Source organism: Salvelinus fontinalis, chromosome 27, assembly GCF_029448725.1.
Source record: "Salvelinus fontinalis isolate EN_2023a chromosome 27, ASM2944872v1, whole genome shotgun sequence".
Taxonomy (NCBI): domain Eukaryota; kingdom Metazoa; phylum Chordata; class Actinopteri; order Salmoniformes; family Salmonidae; genus Salvelinus; species Salvelinus fontinalis.
Window position 1 is genome coordinate 7,806,527 of NC_074691.1, and position 22,642 is coordinate 7,829,168.

General features: G+C 43.8%; 1 protein-coding gene and 1 long non-coding RNA gene across 6 annotated transcripts; one reads left to right on the forward strand and one right to left on the reverse strand.

Moving 5' to 3' along the window:
• The first annotated feature begins 1,286 nt into the window (after positions 1-1,286).
• On the forward strand, positions 1,287-19,802 carry LOC129824956 (sentrin-specific protease 6-like). 5 transcript variants are annotated; one of them, XM_055884546.1, is made up of 24 exons: positions 1,287-1,629; positions 4,287-4,380; positions 4,856-4,922; positions 5,526-5,638; positions 5,778-5,933; positions 6,237-6,257; positions 6,760-6,839; positions 11,624-11,724; positions 12,309-12,756; positions 13,111-13,361; positions 14,576-14,713; positions 14,884-14,917; positions 15,224-15,412; positions 15,633-15,817; positions 15,979-16,139; positions 16,315-16,431; positions 16,606-16,728; positions 16,924-17,016; positions 17,498-17,868; positions 18,059-18,150; positions 18,243-18,331; positions 18,491-18,559; positions 18,718-18,868; positions 19,291-19,802. In XM_055884546.1, exons 1-24 carry the CDS (start codon positions 1,602-1,604, stop codon positions 19,522-19,524), a joined length of 3,405 nt encoding a protein of 1,134 aa, XP_055740521.1. In that variant the 5' UTR covers positions 1,287-1,601; the 3' UTR covers positions 19,525-19,802. The 5 variants fall into 5 exon arrangements, with proteins under 5 accessions (XP_055740521.1, XP_055740523.1, XP_055740520.1 ...); XM_055884545.1 differs by having other exon boundaries at positions 1,290-1,629; positions 15,209-15,412; XM_055884548.1 differs by lacking the exon at positions 6,237-6,257 and having other exon boundaries at positions 1,288-1,629.
• LOC129824957 (uncharacterized) lies at positions 5,380-6,029 on the reverse strand. Its single transcript, XR_008754812.1, has 2 exons — positions 5,899-6,029; positions 5,380-5,561 (listed from the first exon to the last, which is right to left on the reverse strand). It is a non-coding gene; the product is annotated as an uncharacterized LOC129824957 (long non-coding RNA).
• Positions 19,803-22,642: the final 2,840 nt, after the last annotated feature.

Consider the following 22,642-nt stretch of genomic DNA (forward strand, 5'->3'; position numbering starts at 1 on the left):
CATCTGTAGCGTGTCACGTTTGGCAAAGGAAAATGTATCAAATTATTTACACATTTACACGGTTCGTTCTAGGTGTCTGGAAACAGATGTTTTGTGACTTTCATTAAGGCTAGACCTCTGTCCTCTTTATTGCAAAATATAAATGATGCAACATCTGTTTTGCAGTTTTCTGGTGAGCGATTTCATGCTAATGTCATTAGCGCGCCATAATGTGCCAAACAAAATAATATCCCATTGAGCTGCAACATAATGTAACATAATGTTTCCGATATGTGTAATGTCTAGCTTGTGGGGAGCTGGCTAGAGCAGTGGAGTTAGATTTTGCAACACACACAATTTGTTTCAGGAAATCATTAATCATCAGTTAGTAGTAGTGGAGCTTCAGTAATAACACATTAGCTGAGATTTGTGCTTAAATAAGGAGACCCCACCCCCCTTTACATTGGTCTATTTAGCCTTATGTATGAAAGCCCTCATCTGTTTTGCATTATGGGGAACATAGGACCCTTTCAGTTAATATCACACGTCAATGGTACAGGCTGTTAGGCTATGAATATTTAATTATATTTTCATGGCACTGGCTTTACCATAATGGAGTTTCAGTGGAGACAATGAATAGTCTACTTGACCTTGGGCCTTTACAGTGGGAGTATGTGATGTAGTAGGCCTATGCATTGGAGAAATGGCTGCATCCAATTACAACAATCAGGAGGCATTTCAGGGTATGCCACTACACACCACACATTTGACAGATTTGTATCTGATTATTTAAGATAAATGCATACTTTTTTTTAATGAAATGGAAAGTTATTACATATATTTGTACCCCAGCTCATTTATTCTGGCGTATAATGATTTCATTCAGAGCAACAATACAGCACTGAGAAGTGAGTCGGCTATGTGACATGAGAGGGGACTCGGGGATGGTTCAGCTTCTCCTAGAGAGTTGTCGCCACCTAGCAGTTCACTGTGGTTTGGGAATAGGAATTTAGGGATGTGGTATTTCTGAATGAAATCAGTTATGCGAACACTGCTGAATAGTAGGGATGGGAAGATAGCTTTTTCTTGTCTTCGTCAATACATCACATATTTTGTCACTTCGCACATAAGCACTTATTTTCAAGCAATAATTAGTCACTGGCTTATCATGGTAGATGACTGTAACCATGGTTCAACTTACTTGCAGTTGTTTAGCCAGCCCTTACCTTCACAGGCCGAATAATACTACAATGAGGCAACAGCAGCAGAGGTGCCGAAGTAGACCCACATGTATTATTTTGATAATGTTTTACCTAGCACCTCTGAGTAATAGGCAAATCAATAACGTTGGGCTTTTCTAGCTACCAAACAATGTTGCCCCATTTACAACTAGCTAGGTACTTTGTAACAATCGAATGGGCACAATGCTTGTAGAGCTAGCACAATTATTCTGAGACCATTACGGTACATTTGGCAACTAACTGTTTGTTGGCTGAAAAAGTAATCGACACATTCTGCGTTGTGCGTAGAACCACAAAAGCCAACTCGCGAGCCCTCTGCGAGATTGGGTCGCTGGTGAGCAGCAAACACCATCTGAAAGAGGAAGAGAACATGGAATAAACATGGCACACAACATAAGCTTTTTTGAAGGTAAAGGGAGACTTATTTTAATTAGCTAATTGTAAAGGCAAGGCGGCAATGTTTGTTAGCGATCGTATTCCCAGGTCTCTAAATGAGACATTGGATCCAGCGCGCGTGCCTCAAATTTGGTTTCAAGCCTGTTCGGAGAGCACTAGCAACTAGCTAGCGAGCTAAAGTTAGCTATTCCTTCCAGAACTAGCTAGGTACATTTATTCACATAACTTACATCTGTAGCTACATTGTTCACCGTGAATGGACATTTTCAGAACCAAAATACCTAATTAAAAAGACCTAATACGATTAAAATGGAATTATCAGAGTCACGTTGCTTTACTGAACGCCGTCTATAGTTATGCTAGCTACTAAGCTAGCTAAACTTGCCCGTGTATGTCTGACTAGCTAGCCAGAAGCTATCTGACTACCTACTAGCTAAGCTAGCTAGCCTCAAATGTCGTAGGAAATGGGACACGGTTTTACTGACAAGTTTGCGCAGTATTTTACAGGAGTAATTTGTTTACATAAATTATAGCTTGATGCGCCATGGGATAAAGTTGTAACTTACTTGTGGACGTAGGTACTGAATGTACTGTAGATAATGGTCAAGATTGAACAGTCAGACAGCAAGGCCTAGCTGGCTAACGTTAGCTACCTAGACATAATTGTTGACAGGCCTTCATGCAGCTATACTTTTACATGTCCTTTTGTTTTTCATTTGAAAATATTTAACAGTGGATCAACCTAACGTTATTTGTTGGTTAGCAATCAAGCTAACGTTAGTTATAAACAATACATTCTTTCTGCTTTTCAAGGTCTTAACTCAGAGAAGGGTTGTCAGTTTCCATTTCAGACAGCGCATAACAAAGTAGCTAGTCTGATGGTGTTCATGTAAATAGCCAGCAAATAAATGAGCAACTTTATAATATGCGTTCTTATATCAAAGTGCTAACTTGCTCAAAAACAAGGAAGGGAACACTTCTGTAAGCACCATGCCAGTGTGGAATGTGGTGTCTCCAAATTCAGTGTGTTGGGGGTGGGGGAGTTGAGGCTATAGGTATAGCTACGGTATATCATCTGCACATAACTCTTAACAAGACCAACACTTTCAATATATTTTGCTGTTAACACTCCTAGTCATGACCAATTAAGTAATAGGCCTAAGTTATTCATTGCCTGTGCCACAGACTGTGGAGCAAGGAAGTAGTTAATGAGGACAGTATGCAACCCAAAGGCATATTGATAAAGGCAACTCCTGGAATAACTTTGTTTATTAGTTATTTCTATACTAAATTACTAGCTTTATAGACCACGTCCTGGGAGAGGGGTCAGTACATTGAGACATTAATCTGACAGATTCCAAAGGGAGCCTAAATGTAATTCTAGAAAACTCTAAAAACACATGACAATCTTCTTCCATTATAAATAACTGTAAGTGCCTACAGTGGGTCAGCTAAGTGGGAAATATCTTGCTGTACCTAGCATAGACTGGTTTGGGCTGTCTTGCGGCAGTCTGTCTGGCAACAGTGCCCACAGTGTTGAGAAGGGAACAAAGCTGCAGTGACTGTGTCATTGAGCCATGGGTTTGATCCACCGAGCCAGACTCAAAGCAATCCTTCAACTGCTGTGCCTATCTATGACTGACCAGCCTCATTCATTTAGACTGCTGATGGTGTTATGAAGGTGGGCTAACACATGTAGGGTGGAAGCCTTGATTTCATAACACTGTAAGGATAGCCTACAGTGTTAGGAAATCAAATCATAGCTAGTCGGGTGAAAATGGAATGAGCTCAGTGGTCAAGCCATTACCTAATTATCTAGGCTACAGTTGGTGTACCAAGATCCGGTATAAATACATTCTAACTGTTAGCCTAAACACTTAGTGACAGAGTTTTTGACAGCAAAATATAGACCCTTTGGCTAACTGCCACATCCCCAGCTTCACTGCGTACCCTGCTGCTGTGCCACATAGTATTTATTGGAAAACATTTAAGTGCTTCCTTGAAATGGTTTCCTACAGCGGTGAAATGTCTATCCTCACACATTGATATGGAGAGGCCTACAGTTATGTGATTGCACAAAACACACCTACTCAAAGCATCATGCAAATAACTTTTTGTGAAATACCGCCATCCAAAAACCGTGTTTGCCGTCTCTAAACCAGCTATTGTGATTGTCGTGAGATATTACGACTCCACCGTGTCTCATTTTCGAGCAGCATGGTGCTACGCCTCTAAGCCTGTTACACATTTATGATGAGAGTCACCATAGGAAATGAGTCTTGTCGTCCACAGAGAGGGGGAGTAGCTCCTTGGCAAACACCTGCTCTGTTGTCAGCTGCCGATGTGTCTCCTCTGCTTACAGTTTTATCGCAGACATGATTTAAGCTTTATTCATCAAAGAACATAGAAGGGCTATTCAGTTATTTCTTTGTTGACTTTAGGTTGAGGCTATTTGGCTTCATCTTAACATCAGATTCATAATCTAGTTTTAGGATTACTCATGAATTCGAAGTTCTCTTTGATGATTTGAATGATGCATATGGTGCTAATACAAGCAGTGTTGAAATGATTAGTGCAACTCCTAGAAGTACACATGCTCATTTCAACTGATGCCCTCATTTTCCCGTCGTATAACTGAACTCATGCAAGTTGTGGTTTATTATATTCAAGCTCTGGATAGATCAGAGGCCAGGCGAGATGGAGGGTACAAGCAGAACTGGAGCTTTTCTCTTTCTGAAGGCAGTGAAGAGGAGAGGAGACATGAGTAAGCATTTCTCCTCCAGACCTCATTTCAGCACTCGGCATCGCTGCATTGCATCAATTTCACCCTGCCACCCGCCGTATCCACCAGACTGACAGACCCCACGATTCTTTCTGTTCTGTTTATTAGTATTCCCACCTGAGAGCCTGCCTGCCACCAGCTTAATATACAGATATGGCCACATGCACTTGCACTGTCTGCATGCAGAGTCTGTGTTGTAATAGAAGTGTGTAGACTGTAGAAGTGTTTTACACCAGGGATACAAACTGACAGTGATGTTACTGTAAAACTACATGTATCACAGAATCATGCGGTTACATATGACATCATATGACATTGTAATTCAATAATTGATGTAGTCCAGTAACTTAAGGAACTACCCAATATGTTTGTCCGATGGTTTGGTCTAAGTGGACATAAAACCAAGGCATTATCTAACCACGCTCTTCCACCCCTTTTTCTCTTATTTTCTCCTAAGTTGCACATCGGTGGTGACCACAAAGGAGATGGATGGACAGCAACACTCCTCCCCAGAGGGGCAGAAGGTACTGTAGGCTACCTCCCTCACGAAGGAAATCCTTATCGTGCACCCCTCCGCGTTACTCACATCTATGGCATTGTTGCTCGCAGCAGGCTACAGGCTTTCTGCTCTGTCCTGTTGGTGCCCTCTGCCGTTCTGTCTCATCTCTCTCCCTTTTTATATGTCCTTATTCTTTCTTTCTTTCTCTCCTTTCTTTTTCTTTCTCTCTCGCTCTGTCAAATCTTGTATGGCAAAGGCATCCAGAGGACTCCAGCTTTGTACCAGCAAAAATGTTCTGTGCTGCTGCTGGTGAAAAGTAAATGTTGTGACATTTTGATGCTAACTGCACTGTTAGAATACACAGAACATTTAATCCGGTGAAATTTGTTGTGAATGTGATATTATTTAGGGGTATTATTACTTAATATTCAAAACCTGTTTCTCTTGTCTCAACTGAACAGTGAACAAGTACATCAGCTCAGTGCTGTTTTTGCCGTGACTTTATCACTGTTTAATGCAGCATCACTCAGGCATATACTGTATGCTCTCAGCCGAAATGCACTGCAACACTTTATGTAATCAGATCCTCTTTGTTAATTCTCTTCTTTGTTGTCTCTCTCTTCACCAGTCCCCCGCTCTTAGGCACTTCTCTTCTGCGGATCCCCTGAAAACATATGAAAACAGGCCAAATACAAATCACATAAGGGCTCTAAACAAACTAGGAACTGGCAAGAGGCTAAGGTATGGCACATCATTGTTGCTAGTATCTCCCCTGTCCAAGTTGGAACGTTTTGATGACAATGGCAAATATGATAATGAACAAATTCGACCTGTGTTCAGTGAAACCCGGCGGATGTTGTTTCTCTGCTTTCCTCTCTAGTGAAATTCCATACCCGGTAGCAACGACGTCGCCAATGCCGAACAGAACAGACTATTTAATCGGCAGCCCAACACTGCCTCAAGGGGTCGTTCTACAGGGGAGACACTTTCAGCACACTCACCATGTTCCTGCTGCAATGAGGAAAACTGTCCAAAGGTATGAGCCCTCACGGAAGTCACACTAGTCGTACTGCAAAACAAAACATCGAAAGCGACTCTGTGGTTTTGTATGTCAGAACGCTTGATTTCTCCCAAGTTGCCAGGTAGGGCTGGATCTCTATTCGATCGAAGAGAGAACATGTTACTCTCCCTTTTTATGTAAGGGGTTGATCAATTCCGTTTGGCTAATTGCCATCAAGTTGGAGGTGCAGCCCATTTAATCATGGATCATCACAATTACTGTGTTAGACTTGATTGTATTGCTAGATGAGACTTACTCTCTCCATTTTCCTTTCTTAAGCAACCTTGACTTAAAGGAAAGGTAAGACATTGAACCCAGAGGATTTTCTCAGCCATGCTTTGTGCTGCAACCACTCGTAGTGAGCTGAATGGTCTGCTCTCTTTGTCCTGTTCTGACTTTGCATTTCATGTCATGCTGTAGTCAAAGCAGTAGTGCCTGTGCCGATGTGCGTTTGTACTTTTTAGCTAACTTAATACCCCGCTCAACCTGCATCCACCCACCTTTGGTCTGGATCTGTAGGGCACTGACTGAAGTCTGTTTGCATGGAATATCCCATGTCATGTGTTTCATCATAGCCTTACTCCATTGTGAAATAGCTTCATTAGCGCTCCTACACTTCATATTGCATATTTTGCTTATCTCCAATGATCCACTGCGGATTTGAGTTGTTTACCTCATTTATGGCTGTTGACAAAAAAAAGTATTTGTTTTAAATGGCTGTGCTTCTGACCAGAGCCATAGATTTAGACATATCTAGATATATGGCTGTGCTTCTGACCAAACTGTGCCATTTTTCCCGCAGAAAAGAGTACAGCACCACCCAGCAGCAGATCCAACCAGTAGAAGTAGAGAGCATCATTCTCACCTGTCCAGAGAGCCCAGGTAAGACGACACTGTGCCCTTACATTCACTGTATTTCAGGGTTTCCGTTATGAAAATGTGGCGCCGGACATTTGCCCGGCAGCATTTAAATTTACCGGACATTTGAGTAATGTACCGGACCCATGTGCAGTGGGTGCGTAACCTGATTAGGGTGTCCAATCACCGTTCTCAGAATGACAGAAGTCACATTTTAGATTATGGTAAATAGTCTTCCCGGAATATGCAAGTCGAGGATGCAATGACGTGTCCTTGAGGATGTTAGAAGAACTGTCCACGTTTACATTTTCCTCAGATGACAAAATGAGTAACGAGTAGCAAAATCGCTAGCCTATGTATAGGCGGCATGTGAGTTTCAAGTTTGGAGAATAACATTTCACCGTACAAATGCACCTTTTATAATAAAGCATTCCATGCATCATCGCATTTGCAGACTTATGTAAGATAGCCTACTATTCGTAATGTGATGAGTAGATTGGATAGTCAAAATTTAGGATAATAATATAACTCGATCACTGTTCGCAAAAAAAGACAGTTCAATGCATGGCTGAGCGCTTATAGCGTAGAGGCCTGGCCTATAGGCCATATCGGGTACGTTCCTTCTTTCTTTGCAAGTGAAACACATTTCTTGCGATTCTACTGCACTTTATATGACTGGAGACATTAGCAGATTCTTGTTAAATAAAACAAATTACAGGGTAGCCTACTATAACACTGACAAACAATCAAAACATTCCATATAATAGGCCTATGAGAAGGGGATACACAACTAGAATATGACGTCCATCTAAACTGGAGGAGGTAATTATTGTCCAAAAACAAACTTTTAAGTGGCACTGACCCAACAATGATAGTGTGAATATGTGCAGTGTGCACCAGGGATATGGCTGTTGCTCTCCGCTGGTTGCAATATGATAGGCTATAGGCCTGTTGTTCGCTCAACTAAAAGACAGTTTAGTCTTTTCATTGTCATCTCTTTACAGCAATAGTTTTGAAAGCAAATAGCTATATTTTCTTGTGATTGAATGTAGAAATTTTGTGATATGCCTTGCTGGGCGTCTGTACTTTTCACTGACAGTCACAACTCAACAATCATTTATTTGGTATTTGCAGTGCACGCTGCCAAAATTGCGCGGGTTGCCTTTCCTCCCGACTGTAGGTAATGCGATTTTTAAAAATCCACAAGGTGTCATTTTTCTATGGCTAGGAGAAGCTAATGATCCTCTGTGGTCAAATCTTGCTTTAGTAACCTATTTTGAAGTATGGTATTTATTTATGTATCGACAGGAGTAGGCTAATTAGGCTATATAATTTTGCCAATTTAATATGGTTTACTAAGGGAAGGCTTAGCTTCCCCTAGCCTTGAAGACATGCCGCATATGAGCCTATGCCAATCTACTATCCCCCATTTGTAGAAAAGTCTACCTATTCTATTGGTCAGCTTGTCGAGAAACAAATAGCCCAAATAGGCTATGGGACGATAGATCCCAAATTCATATAACCAGTAAGCCTAGGCTACATTAACAAACAAAAAAAGTTGAAGCAATGAATCTGCAACATATCAGAACATTCAGCTTAAAATGTTGATAAACTATAATGTAACTTTTTTAGTGCAGTAATGTGCACAAGGCAGTAGGCTACGCGCGAATGTGCATTTGGCTACTGGACAATGAAAGAAAGTTGATAACTGATAACCAATAGAACATGAGAGAAATAGGCTACTGGTTTCAATTAGAGGTCGACCGATTATGATTTTTCAACGCAGATACCGATTATTGGAGGACCGAGGGAAAAAAAGCCGGTGCCGATTAATCGGACAATTTTTAATTTATTTGGTCACTTCCCTGACCAAGGCCCTTCTCCCCCGATTTCTTAGTTTGGCAGAGCAGCCAGCTCTAGGAAGAGTCTTGGTGGTTCCAAACTTTTCCATTTACGAATGATGGAGGCCACTGTGTTCTTGGGGACCTTCAATGTTGCAGACATTTTTTTGTACCCTTCGCCAGATCTGTGTCTCGACACAATCCTGTCTCGGAGCTCTACGAACAATTGCTTCAACCTCGTGGCTTGGTTTTTGCTCTGACATGCACTTATAATTGTGGGACCTTATATAGACAAGGTGTGTGCCTTTTCTAAATAATTTCCAATCAATTGAATTCACCACAGGTGGACTCCGATCAAGTTGTAGAAACATCTGAAGGATGATCCATGGAACAGGATGCACTTGAGCTCAATTTCGAGTCTAATAGGAAAGGCTCTGAATACTTATGCAAATTAAGTATTTCTGTTTTTTATTTTTAATGAATGAGCAAAACTTTCTAAAAAACAGTTTTTGCTTTGTCATTATGGAGTATTGTGTGTAGATAAAGATTTTTTTATTTATTGAATCCATTTTTAGAATAAGGCTGTAACGGAATTTTTGGTGAAAAAGTCAAAGGGTCGCAATACTTTCCGAATGCACTGTATATACAAAAGTATGTAAACACCCCTTCAAGTGAGTGGATTTTTGCTATTTCAGCCGATTGCTGATAAGATAATAAAATCGAGTACACAACCATGCAATCTCCATAGACAAACATTGGCAGTAGAATGGCCTTAATGAAGAGCACAGTTACTTTCAACGTGGTACCGTCATAGGATGCCACCTTTCCAACAAGTAATTTCGTCAAATTTCTGCCCGGCTAGAGCTGCCCCGGTCGTCTGTAAGTGCTATTATTGTGAAGAGGAAACGTCAAGGAGCAATAACGCCTCAGCCGCATAGTGGTAGGCCACACAAGCGCACAGAACGGGACCACCGAGTGCTGATGGGCGCAGTGCGTAAAAAATTTCTTTCATCGGTTGCAACACTCACTACTGAGTTTCAAACTGCCTCTTCAAGCAACGCCCGCACAGTAACTTTTAGTCGGGAGCTTCGTGAAATGGGTTTCCATGGCCGAGCAGCTGCACACAAGCCTAAGATCACCATGCGCAATGCCAAGTGTCAGCTGGAGTGGTGTAAAGCTCGTCATCATTGGACTCTGGAGCAGTGGAAATGCATTCTCTGGAGTGATGAATCACTCTTCACCATCTGGCAGTCCGACGGACGAATCTGGGTTTGGTGGATGCCAGGAGATTCGCTGCCTGCCCGACTGCATAGTGTCAACTGTAAAGTTTGGAGGAGGAGGCATAATGGTCTGGGGCTGTTTTTCATGGGTTGTGCTAGCTCCCTTAGTTCCAGTGAAGAGAGATCTTAACGCTACAATGTACAGTGACATTCTAGACGATTCTGTGCTTCCAACTTTGTGGCAACAGTTTGGGAAAGGCCCTTTCCTGTATCAGCATTGATATTGGTGGGAACTGGAACACGCTGTCGTAAACGTCAATCCAGAGCATTTCAACCATGCTCAATGGGTGACATGTCTACTAGGAATTGTGTACAGATCCTTGCTATATGGGGCCGTGCATTATCAAGCTGAAACATGAGGGGATGGCAGCGGATGAATGGCACGACATTGGGCCTCAGGATCTCGTCACGTTATCTCTGTGCATTCAAATTGCCATTGATAAAATGCAGTTGTGTTTTTTGTCCGTAGCTTATACCTGCCCATATCATAACCCAACCGCCTCCGTGAGGCACTCTGTTCACAACATTGACATTTAGAAAACCGCTCATCCACATGATGCCATCCGGTACAGTTGAAACCAGGATGAATCCGTGAAGAGCACACTTCTGCAGCGTGCCAGTGGCAATCGAAGGGGAGCATTTGTCGGCTACGACGTCAAACTGCGGTCCGGTCAAGACACTGGTGAGGACGACGAGCACGCAGATGAGCTCCCATGAGATGGTTTCTGGGAGTTTGTTCAGAAATTCTTCGGGTTGTGCAAACCCACAGATTCATCAGCTGTCTGGATGGCTGGTCTCAGAGGATCCCCCAGGTGAAGACTGATGTTGATGTCCTGGGGTGGCGTGGTTATACGTTGTGCAGCTGGTTGGACGTACTGCCAAATTCTATAAAATGACGTGGAGGTGGCATATGGTAGAGAAAAGAACGTTCAATTCTCTGGCAACAGCTCTGGTGGACAATTCATGCAGCCAACATCATGATTTTCTCTACAAAATGTTTGTGATACAAATGTAAAAAGCATGTCAAGTTTCTGTGTGAGAATTGCTAGAACAATCTGAGATGCCCAAACCATCCTGACATGGAATCACCCAGCATGGTTTTATATGTGGACAAAGTGTACTGTACTAAGATGGCGTGGGTAAATTCTAGTATCAGGATGTAATGTGGGACTTGGTACTAGGTGGTGGAGGGTGTCTGGATGTGACTTTGCAGCCTCAGTCTCTGGCAGTGAAGGCTGTAGGGTCTGCGGGGCAGCAGATCTGTGCTGAGCCTCCTGCCTGTGTCTGCCAGAGGGGGATTGCAGCAGGCCTCGCAGATTACTCCGCCTGCAAAGCTCCTCTGAGAGGAAGGAGAGAGAGAGCCTGGCGGTCACAAATGAGCATGGGGAAGAAAGCAGCACACACAGGCAGTCAGGCTAATAAAGCACACTGTGCCCAGCCAGCCAACTCCTGCACAGCGAAATATTATGGGAGTGATGATGATCACATGTGGTGCAGCAAGGTGACCTTGGAACATTGGAACACTGCACCCGTGTGAAACTTTTCACCAGGGGCAATTTTTTCCACTCTGGCAATTTGTGTTTGTGTTGAAGATGAGTCTGGTTCTTAACCAGTTGTTACTGCACACTGTGTATGACAAGATAAGTCATATTTTTCCTTTCCATGTTATCTTTTGTTTCCTTTTTAGCCAACGACAACTCGAGCATCAAACGGCGTGTCCAGCAGCACAGTCGGAGAGCCTCGGCGGAGGGCTGTTGTAGCTTTCCCTTGCAGGTTCAGACCGAGGAGGTAAGAGCAGTTGCTTATACACTTTGTCATCTCGGAGTAGGTGTGCTGATCTAGGATCCGTTTTTGCTTTTACATTATAATGGATATGTTAATATGGACGGGGGAGGCTGATCCTAAGTCAGCACTCCTACTCTGAGATGCTTTATGTATAGACCCTGAAGGTGGAAAAGGACCTGTGCCTGCTTAGTAAGTGCATGTCTCTGTGGTCAACTAGATTTGACTGTTTAGTGTTTACCATGCAGCCTTTCCATATGAGAGGACTCTGACCCTGCTGGGCTGGAGTGGCAGCTACTTCCCAAAGGGCCTTTCTCTCAGGCCTTGCTAGTCAACTATCAAACCATCCAGCCTGCTCCTTGCTGTCTGAGTCATACCTTTAGTGCTGGGCCTAGAGCCAGAGATAAATAAATACCTGACTAGAAAGAAGCATGTGTAACAGTTCCACTTCAGTGGACCATTTCAACCCAAAAGGGCAGACAGGTTTTTCAGACGATACCCCTGACAGATAGTGTTGAGAAGAAAATCAAAGTATTTGAACGTGAATGTATCTGCTGCTGAAATGAAATTGTCTCTCGTCTTTTCTGCAGGCCCTACATCCAAACGTAGTGTGCGGGAAGTGTAGCAAATCCAGTGAAAACAGCACCATGTGTGAACACTGCGGGAACCCCTTGGCGTTGGAGGCCCCCCACCTCCACCACCCCCCTGCAGCCCAGCCTACGTCCCCCACGCCTAGACCCCCCATCCGACCCCACCCCCATACCAACCAGCACCCCTCCCCAGGAGCCAACAATCTACAGCTGAGGAAGAACAACTTCTACGGTTCCGGCTCGACCTTGAGGGCGCCGCCGCTGCGGGTGGACACTGTGATGAACCCGCCCATCCCGGTACGCATTACCACCCGGGCCGGCCTGCTACTGCCACACAACGGGAGACCCGTGGGGGCTGGGCTAGTGGGGAGCTGCTGCGCCGGGAAAGTCGCCGCCAACAAAGGCAGGAGGACGGCGGCCGCCAAGCTACACAAGATCAACGACCCCAGTAAGTCTACTGATCCATCCCAAACTGCTAAGTACTCACTTCTCGCATCTCCCTACAGTGGTTATTGTCAGGGTTTACCTCAGGGCTTTGCATTGTGTAAGGTAGTGCAGGAAGTTTTCATTTAAATTGGCAATACAGAATGTTCTTGCTAGTAAACCACACACCTCAAAACCACTAGCACCTGTCTGTACATCTTACCTCTCTCACACAAGGTCACATTTGTTTGCAAACGAATGCCACTTTTCAAAATCTAAATCTCCTGCTCTTCTTGAAAGAATACATTCAACTATGGTGGAGCGAGTGACTCGTTCTCAGTCATGAAATGTCTGTAATGTGTGTGTGTGTGTGTTCCAGTCGTGCTGTCCAGTGACGATGATGAGGAGGATGAAGCAGACGACGGCAGCGCTGGTAGCGTCAACAGGCTGGACAGCGTCTCCCCGCTGCCCGCTGACTCGGCCCACTCCTCGCCAGCGCCCTCCGGGGGCAGGGTAGAGGCGGCAGTGAAGAGTAGCGCAGGAGAGGAGCAGGAGGAGATCACCTCTGATTTCTTCTCCGACGTCGACAGCAGAATCTCACTACCCAAAAGGAACCGCATGAAAGATCAGGTATGTGTCCGCTTCTTTGAAATACACTGAGTGTACAAACCATTAAGGACACCTGCTCTTTCCGTGACACAGGCTGACCAGGTGAATCCAGGGGAAAGTTGTGATCACTTATTGATGTCACTTGTTAAATCCACTTCAATCTGTGTATATGAAGGGGAGTATAAAGGTTGAAGAAGGATTTCTATGCCTTGAGAAATGGATTGTGTATGTGTGCCATTCAGAGGGTGAATGGGCAAGACAAAAGATTTAAGTGCCTTTTGAACGCGGTATGGTAGTAGATGCCAGGCGCACCGGTTTGTGTCAAGAACTGCAACGCTGCTGGGTTTTTCACGCTCAACAATTTCCTGTGTGTATCAAGAATGGTCCACCACCCAAAGGACATCCAGCTGCCAACTTGACACAACTGTTAGTCAACATGTGCAAGGATCCATGTGGAACGCTTTCGACACCTTGTAGAGTCCATGCACTGACGAATTCAGGCTGTTCTTAGGGCTGGAGGGGTAGACAAGTCAATATTAGGAAGGTGTTCCTAATATTTGGTATATTCTCTATATATTTAAAAAAAAAATTTTTTTATTCAGACTGGGATAGCATGAAATGAGTAGTGTCGGGGGCTGGGATTTGTACCCATGTTGTGGTAGTGTATATGTGCTGCACCAGCCTCTGTGTATAGGATGGCACTTGTGTGGATACGTAATGAAATGTTGTTGATCCCTCAAGGATGTTTCCGCAGTTCTCTTCTCAAAGGTCGGCCACATTTAGTACACAGGCCTAGCTATAGTGAGCCAGTCTGATAGTGAGCTGTTTTGGAACATTTCGGTCTGGATTTATTGACCCTGTCCGTCAGAATGTCCTTGAGAACTCAATGTTCCTGATCTGCTCTCTCAAGGTAACATTGTGGGTTGTTTTGCTTGGCAGCAAGTTATATTACTCTGTGTTTCTTTATTCACAAAGATAGTCCCACTCCCAATGGCCAAAAACAACTCACGATTTATGTCTCCTAATTTACTTTTTGTGTGTTCAGGATCGTTTTCCTTTGAGAAACATACCGCTCCTGACATTTAGCTTTCAAACTAATTATGCAGCTGAATCTAAATTACCAGTTGAGGAAGAATCCGATATTGTTAGCAAGACGAGTACTGTACATGATCGGTCCCTAAGAGGAATGAATGATACGAGGCGGCAGATTTCGAGGCTGACCGTGTGTTTTTCAGTTTGGAAACCAAATACCCGACGACTCTACACCCAGGAAAAAACAGAAGACCTCCCCCTACAAGCTGGACAGCATCATCCTGGACTGTAGGAGCGTGAGAGTAGGGACTCTTCGCAGGATGGTGACCAAACCTGTCATTGTAAGTACTCCGCTCCTGTACTCTGTTCTCTCTCTGTACAGACACTGTCGTGCTTATCAAACATCTTGCCAAAAAACAATAGCCTATAGCAATATGGTCAAAGCTGAAATTATTTATACTAATTGTCTTACTGACATAATGTATCATTCAACCATCTCTTTGTCTTTCAGTTTACGGGCGATTACATTCAACTTGAAACTGAAGGTGAGAGACATAAGAACATAAAATGTCTTACGCATTTTTTCCCTCTGCTCTCCAATGACAAAATGTTGTAGATGCATTATACGCACACTCTTATACAGTATGAAGGGTGGCATAATTCCAATACATTTCCCAAAATTCCCATGTTTTCTAGAAATCGTAGTTGGAGGATTCCGAATTTCCTGCTTATTCCCTCCTGTTTCAGGGAATCTTCCAACCAGGGTTTCTGGACAACCTGGGAATTGTGGAAACGTTACTGAAGTTTAGCAAACCTAACAGTATGTGATGTTCTAGTGCTTTGTATCCCAGGCCCTGAAGTGGATTCTCTGGAGAAGGTGCGTCTGCAAGCGTCTGGGCTTATCAGCTGTGAGTGGTGCAGCGTGAGGAAGCTACCCGTGCTCTTCTTCCAGACCACCCAAGAGGAATGTCTGCGGCTTCGCACCCAGCTCAAGATGACCCGCGACAAGGGAGGCCTGTGGTACGACTGTGCCAGCAACGGTGAGAAATGCCAATCGAAAAGTGAAGCACCCTTGCCAGTTGCAACATCAGTAGTCTGTAAAATAGTTGGATAAGTATGTTTTTTGTTTACAAGACTCGTCAACGTTGTCCCTCTGTTTTGGAGAAGACTTTCTATGACATATTTTTTTTTGCTAAATCAAGTCTGTGACCTCACGGTCAACAAAATGTCAAGTCTCATTGCTCTCCCTACTCACCCCAGACTCTGACGAGAAGTACATCGTGCTGATCTTTGAGAACGGGCTGTCGATGCACGAGCAGATGATTCTAGAGGAGATTCTACAGGAGATCGGCCGAGCCAACAAACTGAACGAGTTCCCCACTAAACTGCCGTTTGATGAAGCTAACATCAGATTGGTCAACTACAACAAAGCAACAAAAGAAAAGGTGGGCTTTCTCTCCGTGGAAGATTAGCATCTTGGAGCCTTTTGAGACTAGCTAACAAAGTATGTGTTGCCGGTGTTGCCTTTCCTTGGCTTCAGGTTTTCAACAGTGTCTTTTAAACAATCCCTTGACCATGATATTTTGGTTGCATCACTTTCTTGTAGGTAAAGATAAATAACGACAACAATGGCGGTAATGCCAACAACACACCGCCACCAACAGTGCGGACACGCATGGCCACACGGCAGCAGACCAGCACGTTCTTCGACGATGAAGACGATGACATGGCTGAGCTCCAACCCACCTTCACTGGACCAATCGTAAAGTACGAGGGTTATCTATCTCCTACACCTGGGTCATGTTCAAGAAAATGGGCTGAAATGGGAAGGGGCTAACACTCGTTTTCTGTTGTAAACCATTTCACTTCGGTGTGCCCTGTCCTCCTAAGTATCAAATCGAAAGTGATTGTTCCTAATGGTAATTGGATGGTTGTGTTGTAGGTTGATGGTGTACCCACCTCCTCCAGCCAAGGGGGGCATGTCGGTGACTAACGAAGACCTCCACTGCCTTAACGATGGAGAGTTCCTAAACGACGTCATCATAGACTTTTATTTAAAGTTAGTGGCTTTCGCGTTCCGTTGTATATTTCCCATTGTTGTTTTTTGAAGTCACATTCTAGGTTTGATATTCTATAGAAACACAAAGTGCCTGCGTTTGTAGTACACTGGGAATTTTGCCAACCTTACAAGGAGAGTGGATTAACAGTTTTTCTGTGTGCATCTTCCCTTTAGATATTTAGTTTTGGAGAAGTTGAAAAAAGAAGACTCACAAAGGAGTCACGTGTTCAGCTCCTTCTTTTACAAGAGGCTCAACCAAAGAGAGAGGAGAAGCATCCCAGACACCACGAACCTAACGTGAGTCTCCTCTCCTCTGCCGAGAGCGGCCGGCCCGACAGCTCCCAGATCTATTTGTGCTGTTTTGCCAACTCATTTGGTCATTATCACGGCAAACATTGTTTTAGTTGTCGAGACGGCACAAACTGATGTGGGACCAGGCAAGGGCAACACATTTCAGACAGAATTCAGTAAACCATGTCTCTTGTTTGCCAGGATCCAGAAGAGGAAGCACAATCGGGTGAAGACGTGGACCCGACATGTAGACCTGTTCCAGAAGGACTTCATCTTTGTTCCCATTAACGAGTCGTGAGTGCTGCTCAATATCCCTGGCTGCGCCCAAATGACACCCTATTCCCTATGTAGTGCACTATATTTGAGTGGAGCCCGACTATATAAGGAAGGGAAAGGGGATACCTAGTCAGTTGCACAACTGAATGCATTCAACCCAACTGGATCAGAGCGGTGCGGGGGGCTGCCTTAATCAACGCCTATGTCATCGGTGCCCAGGGAGCAGTTGTTGTGGGGGTTAACTGCCTTGCTCACGGGCAGAACGGTTGATTTTTCCACCTTGCCGGGATTCGAACAAGCAACCTTTCGGTTACTGTCCCAACACTCTAACCTCTAAGCTACCTGCCATTTGAGATGCGAATTTCAACATGGAAATGAATTGATTGTTTTCTTGTTTCAAGTGCAATGATGAAGGTGAACAGACTGATACAAAATAATAGACAAAGATGGTATACCTAACTGTCTCTCTTAACCAAACCCATTGCTGTATGTGTTTCAGAGCCCACTGGTACTTAGCAGTGATCTGCTTCCCAGGCCTTCAGGGCCCTCAGTTTGTGACCAACCCCCTATACCAGGCCCCGGAGTCAGCACCAGAGCCGACACAGGCTGCCCCCCAGGGCAGCCCCCCTGACCACTGCCGGCCACTGTCGCCAGAGCCAGACCACTTTGAGCCTCTGTCCCCAGACAGAGAGGAACCCGTGGCCACCTCAGAGAAGCTGTCCCTCAGTGCCACCGAGGCCTCCTCGGGGAGACACTCTCACAGCGAGCAGCCAAAGGGGGTGTCCACCTGTCCCAATGGGCGCCAAGAGCCTCCCAAGACCTCTGGAGCCAGGGTGAATGGACAGGTCAATGCCCAGCCACAGTACACAGGTAAGGCACAGGCAGATGTCACTACTTGCAAAATACACTACGTTACACTAGATGTCACTACGTGTACAATACACTACGTTGTATCCTGCGCTTTTGGCAAATAAACTTTGATTGCGATTTCTTGGAAGCTGTGTGGGAACTGACGGGAAATTAATCTGTGATTCACTGGCCTTTTAATTATGTTTTGCAGATGGTCTGCACAGAATCGGTGTGTGTTATGGATCAGGAGGTGGCAATGGTGATGACACCCATACCTTTTCTGATGATCAAAGCTCCTGCCAGGTAACGGTGGAATTTGCTTCTCTGTTTGGTGACATTTCTGAGGAAGTTAAATGAATGTTATGTGTCACGTTGTTGTTTTTCCTTTTGTCTAGGATGAGTGCAGTGAGGATGGTGCACTTGCTGAGGACCCGGTTACCCCTGAGAGCTCGGAGTGTACCTCCAAACCCACCACCTGTAAACAGTGAGTAGGAGAGGATGTTCTACTTGTGCCAGTAGATGGCGATATTGCTCTCCTGACACCTTTGTGGCTAGTGTGATTTGAGGTGATTGTCCATTTCATATTTACCTCAGAATCACAATGTTTAAGCATTTGCTGAGTGATTTTTGTTTGTTTTCTCAGGCCCTGCATTCTCATCATGGACTCGTTACGTGGACCTTCCAGATCTTCAGTAGTTAAAACATTACGAGAGTAAGTCAATTCTTTCATACTGTTCTGTATATTCTACATTTAGTTTGCCTAATTTGTACGTTAGATAAGTATTACACGCATTGGCGCACCAAAGCAAACCTTCCCAAGCCATTTAAATGTAGTGTTTTTGTTTGTGTGATTTGCGTATGTAACTGCAGGTACCTGGAGGTGGAGTGGGAGGTGAGGAAAGGAAGTCAGAGGAGTTTTGGGAAGGATCAGATGAAGGGCTCCAACCCGCGTGTGCCTCAGCAAGATAACTTCAGCGACTGTGGAGTCTACATCCTGCAGTATGTGGAGAGCTTCTTCGAGGTGAGAGCATAGGCTGAAGGCAAAGTGGCTCTGTTCAAAAGTAGTGCACTATATAGGGAATAGGGTGCGATTTTTAGGATGCACACTGCGAGAAATACAACCAGTGCAGTGTATAAAATAACAGACACCTGGGGCCATATAATGAGACGTGGTCCATTTTCATTTTCTATTGGTTGTATTTTTAGATTGGCAATGTTTACCGAATTGATTTACTGTAACAACTACTGATAGCCGACTCTGCTAACCAGAAGTGAATCCCAAATACGGATACCAGCTACTGTTTTAAAGCAATCGCACCAAACCAGGCCTTTATAGACTCTTGATTTTGAAGCTCATTTTCTACCTTACAACACTCCAAAAATAGATGGGACATTGCTTAGGAGTGAATCCATAATAATTAAGTTTTTCTGCCCTCCATTCAGAGTCCACTCGCTAGCTTTCATCTCCCCTTGAACCTGGCGGAATGGTTCCTGCAGCAGCGGATGAAGACTAAACGCCAGGAGATCAAGGAGCTCATTCGAAAGATCCAATCCCAACAGAAGAAGGAGGCAGGCCAGGGCTCAGCCAAAGGCTCTCCTGGTGAACAGGAGGTGGGAGGAGAGGATACAGAGGAAGATGTAGAGATACAGATTCAGAACTTTCCCGTCAGCCCCTGAGGTGTAGTGTCTGGTCTGACACGGCTACCTACCTACTCTCTTTTACTTTGACATGACGGTCCTATCTATCGGGTGGGGCTCCCGCTGCCTGGCCAAGCCTGGAGGTCGGTCCGTCTGCCTTCCTGCTGCCAGGGCCAGGCCTGATTACATGCTGCTGGATTACCCCCCCCCCCCCCCCCCCCCCCCCCATTATTTCCTAACTGTCCTATTCCTTCCATTTACAACAAAACATTTTACATTTTACATTTGTATTGAATAAAACATGTACATATGCTGGATGTCTTTGCTGCCTTTGAGATTTACTGTTTTTGATGCCGCGCTACACATGGATGATCATCATCCATATCTGTTTTCTTCATAGATGTTCTTTTTTTCGGGTGCAGAATATACTGTTCCGCTCTTGTATCATATTTTTTTATGCATCTGACTGAGTTGTGTAGAGAACTTGCTGTTATTGTCATTTATAGCCATACCGGTCTGGAAGAAAGTATCATTTTCAAAATCCCAGTACCTCTCATGAATTGCTTAACAAGTGCTTGTTAAAGGCCCAGTGCAGTCAAAAACATGATTATCCTGTGTTTCATATATTTTTACACACTAGGAGGTTGGAACAATACTGTATGATAATACTGTATAATGCCCTTTTAGTGTAATAGCTGTTTGATGGGATGAAGACATCACGGCTAGATTTCCGTTTTTCCCTCCCCACTCGGACCCCTCCCAGATAGTCCTAGCTAAATTCTTGCCTGAGAAATTGATCTTTGCTAAGAAGCTATTTGTTGCTTTTTGACCATTTTTAATTGAAAACAATCACAGTAAGGTACTTACTTGTTTCCCAAGTATGATTTGATATTGAGATAAAAAAAAACGGCTGCATTGAACTTTTTTAAGTCTCTTTATGTGAGTGGATGGATCTTGAGCATTAAACAGAGACGCAAGAGCACATCATTTGCCTTAGTTTTTATAACAAACTGTTGGTCAGCGTTCTTCCCTCCTGTTGTTGGTTTTCCTCTGCATAAAACATGAGTTGAGTGCACCTTTAGTAAAATATTTGGGACACTGTTACTGTGATAGAATTCATGTAATTCCATGAGATGTCATCCCATATTCAATATCTCTGTTGTAGAAGTGCATTTGTGCCAGGTTTCATCATCTGGTCGACCCGGGGCTGAGAGGATGAAAAGGTGGTCATCTAGATGTGTCTGTCCTCCATTGTTTGAACAAATGACTGCTATTATCCATCATTATTTAGGGATGATTGGGTCTTGTCATTAATACAGCGATATACAGTTAGTTGATCTTCCTTTGCTCAAAATATTTTATTTTCTATTACCCTAGCTCAAAAAGTTTCATTTACAGGTAACTGCCAAATTAAAGGAAACACCAACATAGTGTCTAAATAGGGTGTTGGGCCACCATGAGCCGCCAGTTTACCCAGAATGGCTTTAATGCGCCTTGGCATAGATTCTACAAGTGTGAAACTGAGATGCAACAGCATTCTTCCACGCAAAATTCCATAATTTGGTGTTTCGTTGATTGTGGTGGCGTTGAACCGCTCCAGAATCTCCCGTAAGTGTTCAATTTGGTGGAGATCTGATCACAGTTTTTAAAAGATATCTATCTGGATTTCACCTATCGGATAGTATTACATGTAATGAAAAGAACAAGAGTCCCCATCCAAGTCAATTATTTGTCGGTTCTATTCATTCTATTTCTATGTATTTTATCCTATCCAATAGGTGAAATCCAGATAAATAACTTTTTTTAAAACTGGGCCCTGATGACTGAGACAAACAAAGTCAATGAGATATCTTCTAGCCATGGTAGCCAAAATAATGGGCAACTTGGCATTTTTATACTTGACCCTAAGCATGATGGGATGTTTTAATTGCACAATGAACTCGGGGAACCACACCTATGTGGAAGCACCTGCTTTCAATATACTTTGTATCCCTCGTTTACTCAAGTGTTTCCTTTATTTTGGCAGTTAACGGCATATTCATAGGCTTTATTGTCTTTAAAAAAAATCTTGTATCTACTTTTTTCAGTTATCACAATGATCTTAAATATACTTTATGTGAAGAACAAGTATGTTAAAATAGCAGCGTGAGGCTTTCCTCTCCGTGTGTAGCATTTTGAGTTCAGAGAAGCGTTGCATTCATTCCGATCCTCCCTCCCAACATGTCCTTAGAAACCAATGTTACCTTCCAAATGGCACCCTATTCCCTTTATAGTGCACCACTTCCGACCAGGGCACCTATATAATGGACTACATTTGACTAGGGCCCATGGTACTCTGGTCAAAAGTAGTGCACTATATTTGGGATGCAGACAAGGAGTGAATAACCTGGAGCTGCCTTTTAAGTCTTTACTGCGGTTATGATCACAGACAATGTTGTGTAAATATTTTAGAAGCTTAAGTAGTATCAATGCATGCTCGCACTGCCCTCTCCAATGTGACGGACAGTATCTATTGTCCCTCTGAAATGTCAAGTGCATCCAGACCTATTCTGCCAGTCACCATAGTTTCCATGGTGTATAGGCCATAATGCTGTTTGCACAGCTAGCTTTGTTTTTCATGAGGGCTGGCCCTAGTGGGATGGTGAATAGACAGACAAAACCACATTTCCTCCAGCACAACCTGAATTTGCATTTCTTATGTACATCATGCAAGGTGGCCAATGAACTAGCTCACCTCACCAGGTGTGGAGTGTAATATATGTGTGCTTTCCCCTCCATATCTTATGTCCCAAATATATAAAATCAAGTTTTATTTGTCACATGTGCCAAATACAACAGGTGTAGACCTTACAGTGAAATGCTTACTTACAAGCCCTGAACCAACAATGCAGTTTAAGAAAAATACCTAAAGAAATAAAGTAACAAATAATTAAAGAGCAGCAGTAAAATAACAATAGCGAGGCTATATCCAGGGGTACGGGTTAGTCGAGGTAGGTTGAGTTATTAAAGTGACTATGCAGAGATAACAGAGTAGCAGCAGTGTAAAGGGGGGGGGGGGGGAATGCAAGTAGTCTGGGTAGGCATTTGTTTAGATGTTCAGGATTCTTATGGCTTGGGGGTAGAAGCTGTTTAGAAGCCTCTTGGATCTAGACTTGGC

Excerpts from the sequence above, each read along its gene's own strand:
- LOC129824956 (XM_055884545.1), top strand. The coding sequence starts at position 1,602 with ATGGCACACAACATAAGCTTTTTTGAAG. Across the intron at positions 17,017-17,497 it reads TTTGTTCCCATTAACGAGTC|AGCCCACTGGTACTTAGCAG; the intron begins GTGAGTGCTGCT and ends TATGTGTTTCAG. Across the intron at positions 18,332-18,490 it reads AAACCCACCACCTGTAAACA|GCCCTGCATTCTCATCATGG; the intron begins GTGAGTAGGAGA and ends TTGTTTTCTCAG.